Source organism: Neovison vison, chromosome 13 (genome assembly GCF_020171115.1).
Source record: "Neovison vison isolate M4711 chromosome 13, ASM_NN_V1, whole genome shotgun sequence".
NCBI lineage: Eukaryota > Metazoa > Chordata > Mammalia > Carnivora > Mustelidae > Neogale > Neogale vison.
Window position 1 is genome coordinate 131,812,302 of NC_058103.1, and position 15,631 is coordinate 131,827,932.

The window sequence follows — 15,631 nt, forward strand, 5'->3', positions numbered from 1 at the left end:
ATGAAAACCAGGAAAAGTTCAAAGTGATTATCTTAAAATATAATTCAAAGATTTCTCTTAAAGTCAAGTGATTTGAAATTGTGTTGAAAAGACACATTCCTAACCTGAGTTTATCAACCCAGGAGAGCCAACATCAACACACATTTTTAAATTAGTGGATTTTAGTGAAAAAGGAAAAACCCTCCGGACATCCAGGCAAAACAAAACAACAGCAACAACAAGATTATTGTTAGACTTCAACAGCAGCCACTCGTGTCAGGGAGAAAAAAATGGAGTGTATCATATAAAGATACTCCCAGAAGAAAAATGACAGGCCAGGATTTTATATCCCCAAAAGTGACTGTTAAATATAAAGGGTACATACTAACCCTTACCAACAGGCAAGAACAGCAGGAAATACAGTTCCTAGGAGGCCATTCTGAAGACTCTATTAGGAGAATGAGGTTCCAAGAACCAAAATAACCAGAGAGACATCAGTATAAAGACTAATTGTAAGCCTCAGATAGATTATTTATTTACAGTGCTGAGACTGGGGGAGGGCAAGAAGGAGACAGTAATGGCTATGTGTTCTGATAATGTAGATATAATAATTATTTTCAAAAGGAGGAGATAATCAGAGCACCTGTGCAAAGAAATTACTGTTTTCTTTTTTTTTTTTTAAGATTTTATTTATTTATTTGACAGACAGAGATCACAAGTAGACAGGGACGCAGGCAGAGAGAGAGGGGGAAACAGGCTCTCCACTGAGCAGAAGGTCCAATACGGGGCTCGATGCCAGGACCCTGAGATCATGACCCGAGCCGAAGGCAGAGGTTTAACCCACTGAGCCACCCAGGTACCCCCAAAATTACTGTTTTCAATAATCATAATTGATTATAGTAGTAGTATCATTGTTATTCTGAAACTATAAAGTTAAAGCAACTGAGTAGTGAGGGATATTTTAATTCTAACATCGTGTCAGTCCTTGAGAACTAGGACTCAGTGTGGAACAAAAGGAAAGAAACATGGCTACAGTCTAAAAGGGGCAAGCAGAAAGCCTATAGTATTTAACTGGAAGCATCAATATGAACTTATTCCGTCTCTCACCAGTGAAAAGCCTAGAAACAATGGCCTCCCCAAAAGTCACAGACATCTCCAATGCCCAGACTATGGTCTTAAAATAAATTTTTCACTAACTTGAGACAGAATGTCTTAGAGAAATGGTTCACTCCAGATCTGGAGAGCTGGAAATGTACAAGATAAGCCCTGAACATCTTCACACATCAGATGGCAAAGAAACTCTCAAAGACCAGTACGGTAAGAACTAGGAGACCAGGAGCCCACTTGAAGAGGCTTCCACTGGTAAAGATGGGACAATTTGGCTTTCAATAATATTCCTAATAGCAATAGATGGAAACATATCATACATGTTTAAATCCATGAGTTTATAATCATATGCTATTACTTTAGTGGATAATAAGAAACCAATTCATTATCTGGAAGATAGCTGAATAAGAATTAAGCATTTAGCCCACATTTCCTACATGATCTCAACCATGGGTAACCACTGATAGATGAAGTGAAATGTGAAAGTCCAACTAAAAATTTAAAACAGGGGTGCCTGGGTGGCTCAGTTGGTTAAGCATCTGCCTTCTGCTCAGGTCATGATCTTGGGATCCAGAGATGGAACCCCACATCAGGATCCCTGCTCAGCAGAGGAGTCTGCTTCTCCTTCTGTCCCTCCCCTCTGCTTGTACTTATACTCTATCTTTCAAATAAATAAACAAAATATTTTTTTAATTTATATAAACATATAATGTATTATTAGCCCCAGGGAACAGGTCTGTGAATCACCAGATTTACACACTTCACAGCCCTCACCAATAGCACATACCCTCCCCAATGTCCATAACCCCACCACCCTCTCCCTACCCCCCTACCCCCAACCCCCTCAGTTTGTTTTGTGACATTAAGAGAATCTTATAGTTTGTCTCCCTCCCGATCCCATCTTTAAACAAAATATTTTAAAAAAATAAATGATAGAGTTAGAATATCACCAATTCTCAACACCTTTCTCTCAACTAACAAATCTAACAGGGATCAGTGGCCCCTAAAATCACCAAGAGCTTCCTGATGAAAGAACACATTATCTACATTCTCAACAAGGGGCTTGAACCTGGGTCTGGTCAATAAAAGTATATTGTAAAAAGCAAAAAGATAAAGTTGAAATTAATTTTAGTATTTATTTAAACCATTATATACAAAATATTATCATTTTGAGATATCAATAGGAAAAAAATCATCAATGAGATCGTTAATATTCTGTTTCTGTTCTAAGTCTTTGAAATCTGATGAGTACTTTGTACTTCTGATTTAGACCAACCCCATTTCAAATGCTCCATAGCAACTTGTGACTCATGGACCCCAAACTGGACAAGCCAGGTCTAGGAATGCATGCTCAGGAGATAAAGCTGTAAAAGAACGGAAGGAACCTGTTCCTTTCAAGTCATGATGGAGGTCCCTCTAGAGATGGGCTTGTGATGCAGATGGGGTACATGAAGGGGCTTCTGCAGTGGCTGACACCTACCAACTTTATCACTTGCGTGGGTTACAAAGATGCTCACCTTATGATGATTCATTAATCTCTGCCTGTGTGTGTGTGTGTGTGTGTGTGTTTTATATTTGTGTTTTGTTTTATGATAAAAAAAATATTTACAAGTTTGCCTCTGGGGAACAGGATTTGAGAAGAAGAGAGATGTGGCAGGGGACCTTCTCTTTTCACTCTGAGTCCATCCAGGACATTCAGATGTTCAATCACGTGCCCATGTTCTTCGATTTTTAAAATATAAATAAATAAAATTCAGAAAAGAGACCCAAGAAAGTTGATTAAGCTTCAATCGCTTCCTTTTTTTCCCACTTAATTCTTCTCTTAAATATTATGTATGCCAAGAGGTATACATAATTTTAAGCACCAAATTTCTACATTGGGAGCCTTATTTTAAATATACTTATTTTAAGATACTTATTTTAAAGCAATTATTATTGCTTTATTTTATAAATATACTTATTTTAAAGCAATAATTGTCTGGATCATTCTTTTTTGTTGTTCTTTTAAACCTAACTTTTTGAAGTAGTTAATATGATATGCACAAAAATTAAAACAAAGCTGTTTAAAAGGGTAAATGACAAGTCTCCCTCCCACACCTGCTCTCATCTGACCTGTTCCCACCCAGCAGCAATCACGATACTCGTTCCTTGTGTGTCCTTCCATATATAAAGCTACTAGGAGTGACCATTCTCTTTGTATACTCTTTTTCACAGGAGCTGCCATACTCACTCTTTAGTACCTTGCTTTTCCACATTCATCTGGGAGCTCTTTCCATATCATTACATAGGAAGTTCTTATTCTTTCCCAGCTGGGTTGTATCCCATTATTTTAGATTAAAAAATTTAGTCAGTCCCCTCCGAGCCCATGGAGGGCTCTCCTGTCTTGTGGTCTTGTGGTATCATACCCACTGCCACAGTGAATGCTCTTGGACACAAATCGTATCTCATATATCTGTTAGATAAATGTTCAGAAGTGGACTTGGCGGCCCCGGGGGATAGGTGCTTGCAACTTGGATAGGTTTGACCAGCCTCCCTCCGTGGGGATGGCTCCGATTTACACTTCCACTGACAATGTCGGAGAATGTCTGTTTTCCCACAGTCTCCCCATCACAGCGGCGGTGGGGGGCAGGGAGTAAACTTTTGAATTTTTCTAATCTGCTGTTAAACAACAACACCCTTGTGTAGTTACTGTGCGTTTATCTTATGAGTGAGGGTGAGAACATTTTCCTCTCAGTACCAAGGTCTCCGTTCACAGCCTTTGCCTATTTTGCCTATTTTTCTGTTGGATTGTTGGAATTTTTTTCTCAATTTCTAGGAACTCCTTTCTAATTAGAAAGATTAGCCTTTTGCCTGTCACGTGAGCTGCAAATATGTTTTCCCATGAGTTGTTTTCTACTTTAAGACTTTTTTGTTGTTGTTGTTTTGGTTTTTGTTTTTTTGCTGTACAGAACTTTGTGCTTTTTTAAAAAAAATTGATTTTTTAATAGTTTCTTTTATTTTACTAATTGTTTTTTAATTAAGGTATAATTGCTTCTTGATTTGTGGGCATAGTTAGAAAGGTCTTCCTCCAACCATCCTTTTTCTAAAAAATTCTCACATGATTTTTTTTTATAGTTTTTTCACATTCTTCCCATACCACCACCTTTTTTTTTTTTTTCTTTTGTGAAATCTTTAATCTTTCATTTAGGCTGGGCAGAGGTAGAATCCCCCTTAATTGTGTTCTGGATAATCATGCAGTTTCTCAATACCACTTTTATTAAATAGTCCATCTTTATTCTTCCAATTTGAGGTAGCACTTTTACCTTATACTAATTTTCGATGTGTATTTGAATCTATTTCTGGACTTTCTATTCTATTCCTTTGTTCTATTCATGCACCTATATCATACTATCTTAGTTATGGATTTTTTAATTGTATATACTTTTTAATATATGGTAGAAATAACCCTTTGTAGTGTTCTTAATAATGGATCACTGAGGGAAATTTCTCACACTCAGCACTGAACATTGGGAACAGATTTCTGTATTGGTGGTACACATCACAGCACCAATAAAAATGACAACAAAGTTTTCCATCCATGGGCCAGGCCATCCTTTTGTCTAGCTCTAGCCCAAATTACATTTGTCTTTTAATTCTTGATCCATACATTCACATTTATATCTAAGTCATTTCTATATAAAATATTTTCTACCTACTTTACTAAAGGTATTATTATGTATTTATTCTCACTCATATTATTATATTTTAATTTAATGATTTACCTTCTTTGAAACTCAGTGTAAGCCCTCTGCTTTTTAAGACAGGATTCCACACAATACTGTTTGCTGTCTATCTGAAATAATTTGGTGAAAGTTCTTAAATTTTTCACAGTCTGCAACTCTGCCAATATGTCAAACCAAGTAAGCCACGGAACATCAGAGCAGTGACAAAGCTCTTCTAGGACTGCTCAATTTATTGAGTAACACTGAAGGTCATAATTTAAAATTTTTACATATATTAGGATCATTTTCTAGAATTGCCAGAGCTTAAAAATCTAAAAATCTTTAAAAAAATTTTTTTTCTCATTCTATGTAGGTTATAATGGGGATTCTTTTTCCCCCTACCATCTTGTTTTTGGAGTTTCGCACATATGATGACTTCTCGTATCAGACATCCAAGGAGAACGAAGACGGCAAAGAGAAAGAAGAGGATAATATGGTTGGTGCCGCCCTTGATCGCAACAGTATCAATTCACTCTCATTCTCAAAATTGTTGAGATTTCTCTTGCCATGAGTTTAGAAATCACAATAATGGGGGAACTCGGTGTAATTCTTTATTTTTGAAGACGTCTGTCTGTTAACTGCTGTGCACTTCCCATTTAGCAACCTGCTTGCTGTGTGCCGTTGTTTTGCAGGATGCGAATGCAGACACTGGTTCAAAAAAGGGTGATGAGGAAAATGAGCACAAAAAGCAAAAAAGCATCCCCATAGGAACAAAGATCTGTGAATTCTATAATGCTCCCATTGTCAAGTTCTGGTTCTATACGGTAAGGCTTCCTCATTAGCGTTTGCTAAGTGTTGAATACACAGAATAGTGAGACTTGAGAAACGTGTCAAACATGTCAAAGGCTTTTACAGATGTTTTAAAGTTCACAGAATTAAAATGAATTATGAAAACAAAACCAGGACTGATTCAAATCTTCAGCTGAAACTGTATCTGGGATCTTGTCCTAAATTTACATGCATGTAGGTATATGGCCCTCCTAGCCCCAAATACACCACCTTGTAAAACAAAACAGTCCTATTTGCTTAAGATGAAGGATTTCTTTTTAAATGTCTTTGGTAATAAAAACTTAGAGAAATACAATTTTATTTTTAAACCAACAAAGATGACTCATGATTTAAACAGCAAACTCACAGGTGCCATTTTTCCCCCATAATATCAGTGAGGTTACCAAAGCAGTGTAGTTGAACCCAGATCACAAACTCTTAGAATAGGGGAGCAAGTCAAGGCCTCTCCACTCTGAAATGCACACCCAACTGACCACTGCTTGGCTGCACACTCTCCTCCAGATGCCTTTGGTGGCCACTATCTCCCCATCCCCAAGAGTGTGGCAAGAGTGTTACATCTGTAACAAGATGTGTAACAATAAGAATGTTAATCTGGTTGATTTATTTCACTCAGCATAATCTCTTCCAGTCCCATCCATGTTGCTACAAAAGTTGGGTATTCATCCTTTCTGATGGAAGATAATACTCCATAGTGTATATGGACCACATCTTCCTTATCCATTCGTCTGTTGAAGGGCATCTTGGTTCTTTCCATAGTTTGGCGACTGTGGCCATTGCTGCTATAAACATTGGGGTACAGATGGCCCTTCTTTTCACATCTGTATCTTTGGGGTAAATACCCAGGAGTGCAATTGCATGGTCATAGGGAAGCTCTATTTTTAATTTCTTGAGGAATCTCCACACTGTTCTCCAAAGAGGCTGCACCAACTTGCATTCCCACCAACAGTGGAAGAGGGTTTCCCTTTCTCCACATCCTCTCCAACACAGGTTGTTTCCTGTTTTGTTAATTTTGGCCATTCTAACTGGTGTAAGGTGATATCTCAATGTGGTTTTAATTTGAATCTCCCTAAGGGCTAATGATGATGAGCATTTCTTCATGTGTCTGATAGCCATTTGTATGTCTTGATTGGAGAAGTGTCTGTTCATATCTTCTGCCCATATTTTGATGTGTTTGCCTGTTTCGTGTGTGTTGAGTTTGGGTAAATTGGAAGGGGAGGTGAACCATGAGAGACTATGGACTCTGAAAAACAATCTGAGGGGTTTGAAGTGGCAGGGGGGTGGGAGGTTGGGGTACCAGGTGGTGGGTATTATAGAGGGCACGGCTTGCATGGAGCACTGGGTGTGGTGAAAAAATAATGAATAATGTTTTTCTGAAAATAAATAAATTGAAAAAAAAAAAAGAACGTTAATCTGGAGCATCTTGTTACATCTGTAACAAGAGTGGCCCTGGCTTTACACATGCCTGCTTATGACTCTCACAGATCGGCTCTGGCTGCAGGAGGTCCCAGCAAGCAAGCAGAGGCTCCCACAACCATTGCAGGCTGGGGAGGGTGGGACAAAATTTGGGAGCTACAGCCTACACCAGGCAGGTCCTGGCATGTGGTTCCATTTGGGACCAGGCAGGAGCCGGTGATGGGAGGTGAGAGATGGGTCCGAGGCTGTAAATGGAACATTAGGTAATAGGGTAGGCAGTAGGCAGAGGAAGTCTGCATGGGGAATCAGATCAGCTGTGGACCTGGACACCGAACCTTCTGGTAGCCACAGCTGGTGGTGAGAGAAGCCACTGCTACCCACCTGCTCTGGTCAGAACCAGCTGAGTACCGCTGATACACCTGGCCTGCAAGAGAGCCCAGCACAGGGCAGAGCCAGGAGGCAGAGGAGCCCCAGTGTCACCCCCCACCTCTGAATACTATCTCTGGCCTGTGGGAGGACATCGCACATTTTAGAGTTTCCCAGGGGATTTTGATGAAGCCCAATTTTCCGTTCTGCTTCTAATCCTGAATCTTAAAAAAAAAAACAAAAACAAAAAATCCCTGCTACATCACAAATACACAATTGCTAGAACACCCCCCTCCTATCACACAACCCCACTGCCATAAGTCCTGAAGAGCCCTGGGCCAGCAAGAGGCGCTGGAGGTGAAGTTTCATCCACTCCACAGTGAATCAGCCTCAGACAATCAACTTCAGATCACCTGCCTCCACCCCATGCCTCACTCCCATACGTCTCCAAATTCTGCATCTTTTCTTGCCACAAAGATAGGGAGCATGTTGTGGCCACAGCAAAGACTAGATTTGTAGATCCTAATTGTGGGGACTCCGGACAGCTTTGTGCACCTGGGCAGACAGCTTTCACTCCCCCGCTTCTAACCTCCCGTATCTGTTGGCAGGGTAAAGATTCAAGAGGGAAATTTGCAAGGCAGGGAGAATAAGTAACATTTTCCAACTTCCGGGAATGTAGAAGACACATCAGTGAAATCTTAAAAATTTCCCCATCTATCATAATTTTGTGCAGCTCCATAATCCCCCCACAAGAGTGGTAGTGGCCAGAAATACATCTTCATGTAGAAAATGAAATGCCAGTGTCCTTATTATCCTAAAGCATAAAATGCCTCCTGACCTGCCCCAAGGTTTATCTGCACTGGTGATGTGAACAGAAGTTTTCCTCTAGATGAGTCAGTCCAGTTGGAAATGCAAATTTTAGAAGACCTGTCAACCTGAAAATAGGATTTCAAAGTTGTTGTCCCCCCCCCCCAGCATGTGTTATCTCCCCAAACACTGCTAACAGTTGTTCTGCCCTTCAGATATCATACTTGGGCTACCTACTGCTATTCAACTATGTCATCCTGGTGCGGATGGAACGCTGGCCCTGTCTCCAGGAGTGGATTGTCATCTCCTACATCGTGAGCCTAGCATTAGAGAAAATACGAGAGGTGATTATTCCAAAGTCCTGTCCCAGGCCCGCTGAACGCTGACTTCAATTCAGATATAGCTTCTTACTGCAAAAACACTCCATGCAAATCATGAGTGACATGATATTATGATATCATGGTACCTTTTTCTCTTTTGGGCTATCACAATCCCAAGTTTATTCCATTCCCTTGCTTAAGATGTCTATGTCTTCTGCTTCTGATTTGAATTTGTAGATCAAAACACAAAGCAGGGCACCTGGGTGGCTCAGTGGGTTAAGCCTCTGCCTTCTGCTCAGGTCGTGATCTCAGGGTCCTGGTATAGAGCCCCACATGGGGCTCTCTGCTTAGCAGGGAGCCTGCTTCCATTCCTCTCTCTCTCTGCCTGCCTCTCTGCCTACTTGTGAGCTCTCTGTCTGTCAAATAAATAAATAAATAAAATCTTTAAACACACACACACAAAGAATAATAAATGATGTTTAGTAGTAAAAACCATCTCAGGTCCTGTAAAAGCAATAATAAATGTTGCCAGGAGATAAACCAATTACTAAAACAGGGTACAAATTTTGGCTGTTTACTGGGAACTGAAACTAAAAACTAAGAGAGACCCAAGATGATGTTTTACCTACAACTTAGGACTCGGAATCATGACTCCCTACCACCTGCAGTGGGGACTCTACCTTCTTATTAAGGAAGAGCTCTCAGGAGATTCCGAGAGTATGGCAGAGGAAAGAAGGCCAGGCACTTTTCTTCAAGTTTTAACTCACTATATTAGCTTGTAAAGAGAAAGCTTACATCCAGGTGAAAAATGAATTTGAACTGGAAAAGCACACAGAAGCCTTTCATATGCCTCTTCCAACTGATACAGACCCAGTACTATTATTTTGCCATTGTTATTAACCCTTTCACTGAACTGAAAACAAACAAAGTAATTAACAAACAAACAAAAAACCACTACTGGAAACTCCTTCCCAGCCGAGGTAGTTTGATGCTGTCAGTCTCATGAGAGCCTGAGACACAAAAAAGTGCAGAATCCAACATCTTTCAACCCATCTCCTTTGCTACTAGTCTTTCTTTTCCAGGTGGCTTCAACAAAGTCTGCAGGTGTTACACCTGGGATTCCCCACGTGGCCTGCCATGCCAGCCCTATGTCAACATGATCCACTGAGCACCTGCCATGTGCCTCCATACTGTTCTTTTTTTGTTTTTTAATATTTTATTTATTTATTTGACAGACAGAGATCACAAGTAGGCCGAGAGGCAGGCAGAGGAGGAGGATATGAAGCAGGCTCCCTGCTGAACAGATCAAGCCCCGATGCAGGACTTGATCCCAGGACCCTGAGATCATGACCTGAGCCGAAGGCAGAGACTTAACCCACTGAGCCACAAGGCGCCCCTGTTAAATGTTTTTAATTTTCCCCTGAGGAAGTAGTGATTTTTAATCGGTGGTGGGGTTCTTTTTTAAGATTTATTTGAGATTTTTATTTATTTATTTGGCAGACAGAGATCACCAGCAGGCAGAGAGGCAGGCAGAGAGAGAGGAGGAAGCAGGTTTCCCGCCAAGCAGAGAGCCCGATGATCCCAGGACCCCGAGATCATGACCCCGATTTATTTGAGAAAGAGAGTGTGCATGGGGGGAGAGGCAGAGGGAAAGTCTCAAGCAGGCTCCCTGCAGAGCACAGAGCCCAACACTGAGCCCAGGGCTCAGGGCTCAGGACCCTGAGATCGTGACCTGAGCCATAATCCAGAGTCAGATGCTTAACTGACTGAGACACCCAGGAACCCCAAATAAATGGTGATTTTTAAAGAGTAATATCTCAAGGAGGAGAAAAATCATTTAACCTTCCCCTCACTTCTCATATCTAAGTTGCAAAGGAATTGCGGCAAACAAAGTGCTAGCCCAATTCTGCCATCTCCACCTTTCGTGAGACCACCGGGTCTATCTCTGCTGTAGACTTTCCTCCTGGACTAATTCTGGAACGTGGGCTGACGGGCACATATCCAGAGAATTAAAAAGAAATCTAGAGGCAGCTGCTTTAATTTCACCCAGAAGGACATAATTTAGAAGGCATTTCCTGAGAATTTGTGAAACACTGCATCTAGGAATATAGAGGATTCCGTGGAATTTCCCTTTCGAGATATCTTTCTCCATCTGAGAAGATTAGTGTTTAAAGGTCTTAAGTAGGAAATGAGACCAGATGCCCTGGAATGTTCCACCAGTCCCATCTTTCCAAGATTCGAAGAGGCTTCCAACACAGCACTCCCTGTTTATTGTCCTTTGGCAATTGTTTTCAGATCCTCATGTCAGAGCCAGGCAAACTCAGCCAGAAAATAAAAGTTTGGCTTCAGGAGTACTGGAATATCACGGATCTCGTGGCCATTTCCACGTTCATGATTGGAGCAATCCTTCGCCTACAGAAGCAGCCATATATGGGCTATGGCCGAGTGATCTACTGTGTGGATATCATCTTCTGGTACATCCGTGTCCTGGACATCTTTGGTGTCAACAAGTATCTGGGGCCCTATGTGATGATGATTGGAAAGATGGTTAGTACTGACATCCCATTAGGAGACAGGGACGTTGTGGTTGTGGTGAAGACCTGAGACCAGGCCTTGGGTGTGGCTTTGTTAGGCTTTATTTGGTCTTTCCTTTGCAGTGGGTTTCTTGCAGGAAACATTTTTGCTTTAAAATACATAGTTTTCCTACATGTTAATACTGCATATATATGTATATACCCAGTATATACTACTTTATATAGAGAAATATATCTACTGTATATATGTACAATACTAATATTGTATATATATATGTATGTGTGTATATATTATATATATATATTATATATATATATATTGCAATAATCTGGCTCATAACATAGGATGAAAGCCAGAAACAAATGCGGCCTAGGGTCACACCCCCTCCTGTATTCCAAACAGTCTTCAGCCCATGTACTCTGGCCTGGAGTGGGCACAGGCAATTCATGTTATAAAGGCCAAGACAAATCCATGGCAACATTTCTTCCAGATTAAATCATACAATATGAAAGAAAAAAAAAATGAGGCAGCAGATCATCCTTATATCACCTAAAATAGCTTCAGTGTTAGGACTGGTCCCAGAGGAAAGGAAATCTTTTAAGTTTAGGAATAACTCTTTATAGCACAAGCCATTTTGAGTGAAGGAATATATGGTTTAGCTTATCCTGGCAAGGGCTCTCATCTTCAGGGATATCCAAAATTAGGAATTACACCAGTTCAGTATCCACAGTAACCAGAGCATTGCTCAGTGTAACCACGCAGCATTTGTGTAATGAATGAATAAATATTCTGTACTCTCAATTCATTTTCTTGTTCCTTTCTTAGATATCTCCTCCTCTGTCTCCCTGAAAAATTCCCAGGCTTACGCCATAATTCTTCCGTTTCTCTATTTGCTGTTGTTAAGAGAGGAATATTTGTTTATGGGCAACAAAAGCTGAGAAGAGTAAGAGCAAATGAGGAAGTCAGCATTCTAGAATAAGATGTATGTATTGTGTAGCATATAAAAACTAGGAGCCCATGGATGAGATGGAGAGAAAGCAAAGAGGCTCTCTTCATCCTAATTAAACACTCATGAAATCATCAAGGAGAGCAAAAGCAAGAGAACCTGGTCCATGAGTCAAAACAGTAAGAGACGCATTTTCTTTCTATTCAGATGATTGACATGCTGTATTTTGTGGTCATCATGCTGGTTGTGCTGATGAGTTTTGGAGTAGCCCGTCAAGCCATTTTGCACCCAGATGAGGAGCCTTCCTGGAAATTGGCCCGAAACATCTTCTACATGCCCTACTGGATGATCTATGGAGAGGTGTTTGCAGACCAGATAGACCGTAAGAATAGAATTGATAGTAAGATTCTCTTCCCTGCTTCTGAGGCAGATGATCAGTTCCAAATTAATGGAAGAGCATGTGTTAATTTGGAAATGAATTACTTTTTATTCTGCCACAAGCATCAAATTATCTTATGAAGGAATAAGTGCAGAATATGTAATGTGGATTTTTGAGCCATCAGTCATTTCTTCTATTCTAAAAACCATTAACCAGAATTTCGAAAGAGTCTCCCATTCTTTTAGCTGGACCTGGTGAACATCTTATCCCGTGAGTATAATCCCAGGGCCAATATCCCAATATTTCTTCAACCTGAATCTCTTTCTACCCCAAGACAGAATGAGTAGTGCTATTCCAATAGACTGAGATGGTAAGCATGGCAGCGTGACTGGGGCCTTGAGTTACCCTCGTCTTCAGGCTTCTTCTTCGAAGCCCATTATCCACATGGCTATCAATTTCCTCTTCACTTATGGGGTTCAGTTTTTAAAAAATTTTATTATCAACAATAATCTGAATGTTAGCAGAGGAAATGAGCCATATCTTATGTGAATTTCTGAGGGACACAAGACCCAGCTCCTCTCCAGGCTGAGCTGCCAGGTCATGGTGTCTCTTGTGTCATAGGAAGCAAAGCTCAAATGTCCTTATACCCATTTCACCTGACCACTTCATGTCCCACAGATGAATGAGGCTCTTCACACCTGTTGTGTCCAAAGCCATACCTTCATTTGTATGTTGTGCTCTGTCACAGAGATACAGATACAACAGCACATCTGCTATTTCCAGTATTCTGCTTCTTGGGCCTAGATGGTCTTGAACATCCCCTTCTTGTATGAAATGCAGGATTCTCAGTATATCTCCTGCCACTGGTTTAGACTGATAACTAGTTCAACCAATGCCCTCTACCTAGATTTTATAACATGATTCTGAACACATCATTACCACCTGTACATCTCAAAGTCAATTGTTGAATGTGTTTGTACGTTGGTAAACTGAAACATAAAAATCTAACTTGCTTTCATAAGAATAGTTGCTTCAGTAAATGTATGATCCAGACATAGATTGTGGTATTTTTATTTTTTATTATTGAATTGGGTAATGAGAAGATAAAGAGACAAATGAGGCTATTTTCAGTAACACTATTAAATGTTGGGTTTTGATTCTTGATCTGATTATTGCATAATAATTTTTCACTTATTTGTGCTTATGAGGTTTTTGAATTGGGCTATGGAGAATGCCTGATTGGTTAACCAGTTGGTTAAAATGATCATCTGCCAGTAGCCTCATATCTTTTTCACAGTATTGTTAACTAGTTAGCTTTTTATTGCTTATGACATATGGTAAAATCAATATTCATGAAATATATTTGAATTTTCTAGAATTAATAATGTATACAGTTTCATCTAAATAGACCACTGCTTCCAAGTGTGAATCTATAATTTCCAAACTTGAGTACTTTGCATTTCGTGACAACCAAAACCATTCTTGTCTTGTTAATCATTTGTTTTACTTTTTTCTCAACTGTCATCTTATTTTCTTTCCTCCCTTCCTGTCACACCTAAAAAACCCCCAAAACCCTGCTTTCCAATCGCTATATAGTCTACGCCATGGAAATTAATCGTAAGTTTACACAGAATTGATGACTTCACTCCATGAAGTGTGTGTATTAATCAGTCTCTCCCTTAGCTAATTACTGACAGCCTTACACTGGTTTTAAATACCTCTCTTGTTTTCTGGTATCAGAAACAAGGTTTGTTGTTTGTTTGGTTTTTTTTCGGTGTCAGAAAACAAGAGAGGTTTAAACTGTAAGTAAAAAGTAGGTAGACTATAAATTCACGGACGTTACTTCACTGATCACTATTGGGATCATTCTATTTTTTAGTTCAGGACATAGGTCCTATAGAATCAAAGTGGCATTTTGAATGAACTGAGAGAAAGAAAAGGTGATTTTTCCAAAAATTACACCAGAAATGTTGATTAATGGATTTGAGTGTAGAGGGCATCTTTACCTCCTTCCTCATAACAAAATTATTGCTGAAGTTCATGTACAAGTGAAACCAAGGAGACAACATGAGGTGATGTTAAATAATCAGATTATCCATTATCCATTAGAAATTAGCTTTCTAATGGATAACAGTACAGAAAAAAAAATTTATCTGCTTAGAAATTATATTTCTAATGTGTATGAAAAACGCAAATACAGAAATGGGAAAATGTTTATAAATATGTCAAGTCAAGAATGACTATCACGGAGTACAGAAATGAGTTTTTTTTTCTTTGTATGAATTGATATTTTTCATATGGAATACTATTGCTTATGAAATCAGGGGAAAATCATCTTAAAAAAGAAATAGATTGTGTAATGGCATATGTAAGTTATTTATTCTATTCATTTTATGTAAAAAGTACAAGAAGACAAACTTTTGTTTCAGCTCCTTGTGGTGACAACCAGTATGATGAGGAAGGCAAGCGGCTCCCTCCTTGTATCCCGGGTGCCTGGCTCACACCGGCCATCATGGCGTGTTACCTACTGGTGGCCAACATCCTGCTGGTGAACTTGCTTATTGCAGTTTTCAAGTATGTATCAAGGCTCTTGACTGCTTGCCTATTATTTATTGCATTACAGATTTCCAGTTTAATCTTGGAACACTCATGCGGCCATGGATTTACACAGAATTTCAGTGGGGCTTTTAAATATGCAGAGTTTTTGCAATCTCTTTCATTCAAACTTAATCAGCCTTCATGTATTCGTGAATCAAAAGTTGACACTTAAATACATTAAAAAATTTTTTTGATGGTTCAATATTTTATTTTTTATTGAAGTATAATTAACATACCATGTTGTATCAGTTTCAGGTATAGAGTACAATGATAAAATAATTCTGTACATTACTCAGTGCTCAACAGGCTGTGATTAGTGTACTGTTAATCCCCTTTAATCCATTTCCCCTATTCCCCCACCCACCTCCCCTCCAGCAACCACCAGTTTGTTCCCTGTGTTTAAGAGTCTGGGTTTTTTTTTTCTTTCTTTCTTTCTTTCACCTCTTTTTTCTTTGTTTGTTTTGTTTCTTACATTCCACATACTTATGAAACCATATACTTGTCTTTGTCTTAAATACATTTAAACTCAATCTTGGTTAGTATTTTAGCACTTAAACATGTATTTTAATCTGATGAAAGTATTTCCTTAGATGAAAGTCTCCTGGAATCGGGAAGATTTGATCAAGGCATG

The 15,631-nt window shown here is 39.5% G+C and overlaps 1 protein-coding gene across 1 annotated transcript in view; it reads left to right on the forward strand.

Annotated features, from left to right (window-relative positions):
• The window catches only part of TRPM1 (transient receptor potential cation channel subfamily M member 1), a 72,234-nt gene that overhangs the window by 34,009 nt on the left and 22,594 nt on the right, over positions 1-15,631 (forward strand). The window contains exons 16-22 of the mRNA XM_044230589.1: positions 5,161-5,283; positions 5,480-5,611; positions 8,438-8,566; positions 10,838-11,089; positions 12,231-12,405; positions 13,999-14,019; positions 14,832-14,976. Of these exons, the coding sequence (XP_044086524.1) occupies positions 5,161-5,283; positions 5,480-5,611; positions 8,438-8,566; positions 10,838-11,089; positions 12,231-12,405; positions 13,999-14,019; positions 14,832-14,976 (977 nt within the window). The remainder of the gene's footprint in view (positions 1-5,160; positions 5,284-5,479; positions 5,612-8,437; positions 8,567-10,837; positions 11,090-12,230; positions 12,406-13,998; positions 14,020-14,831; positions 14,977-15,631) is intronic.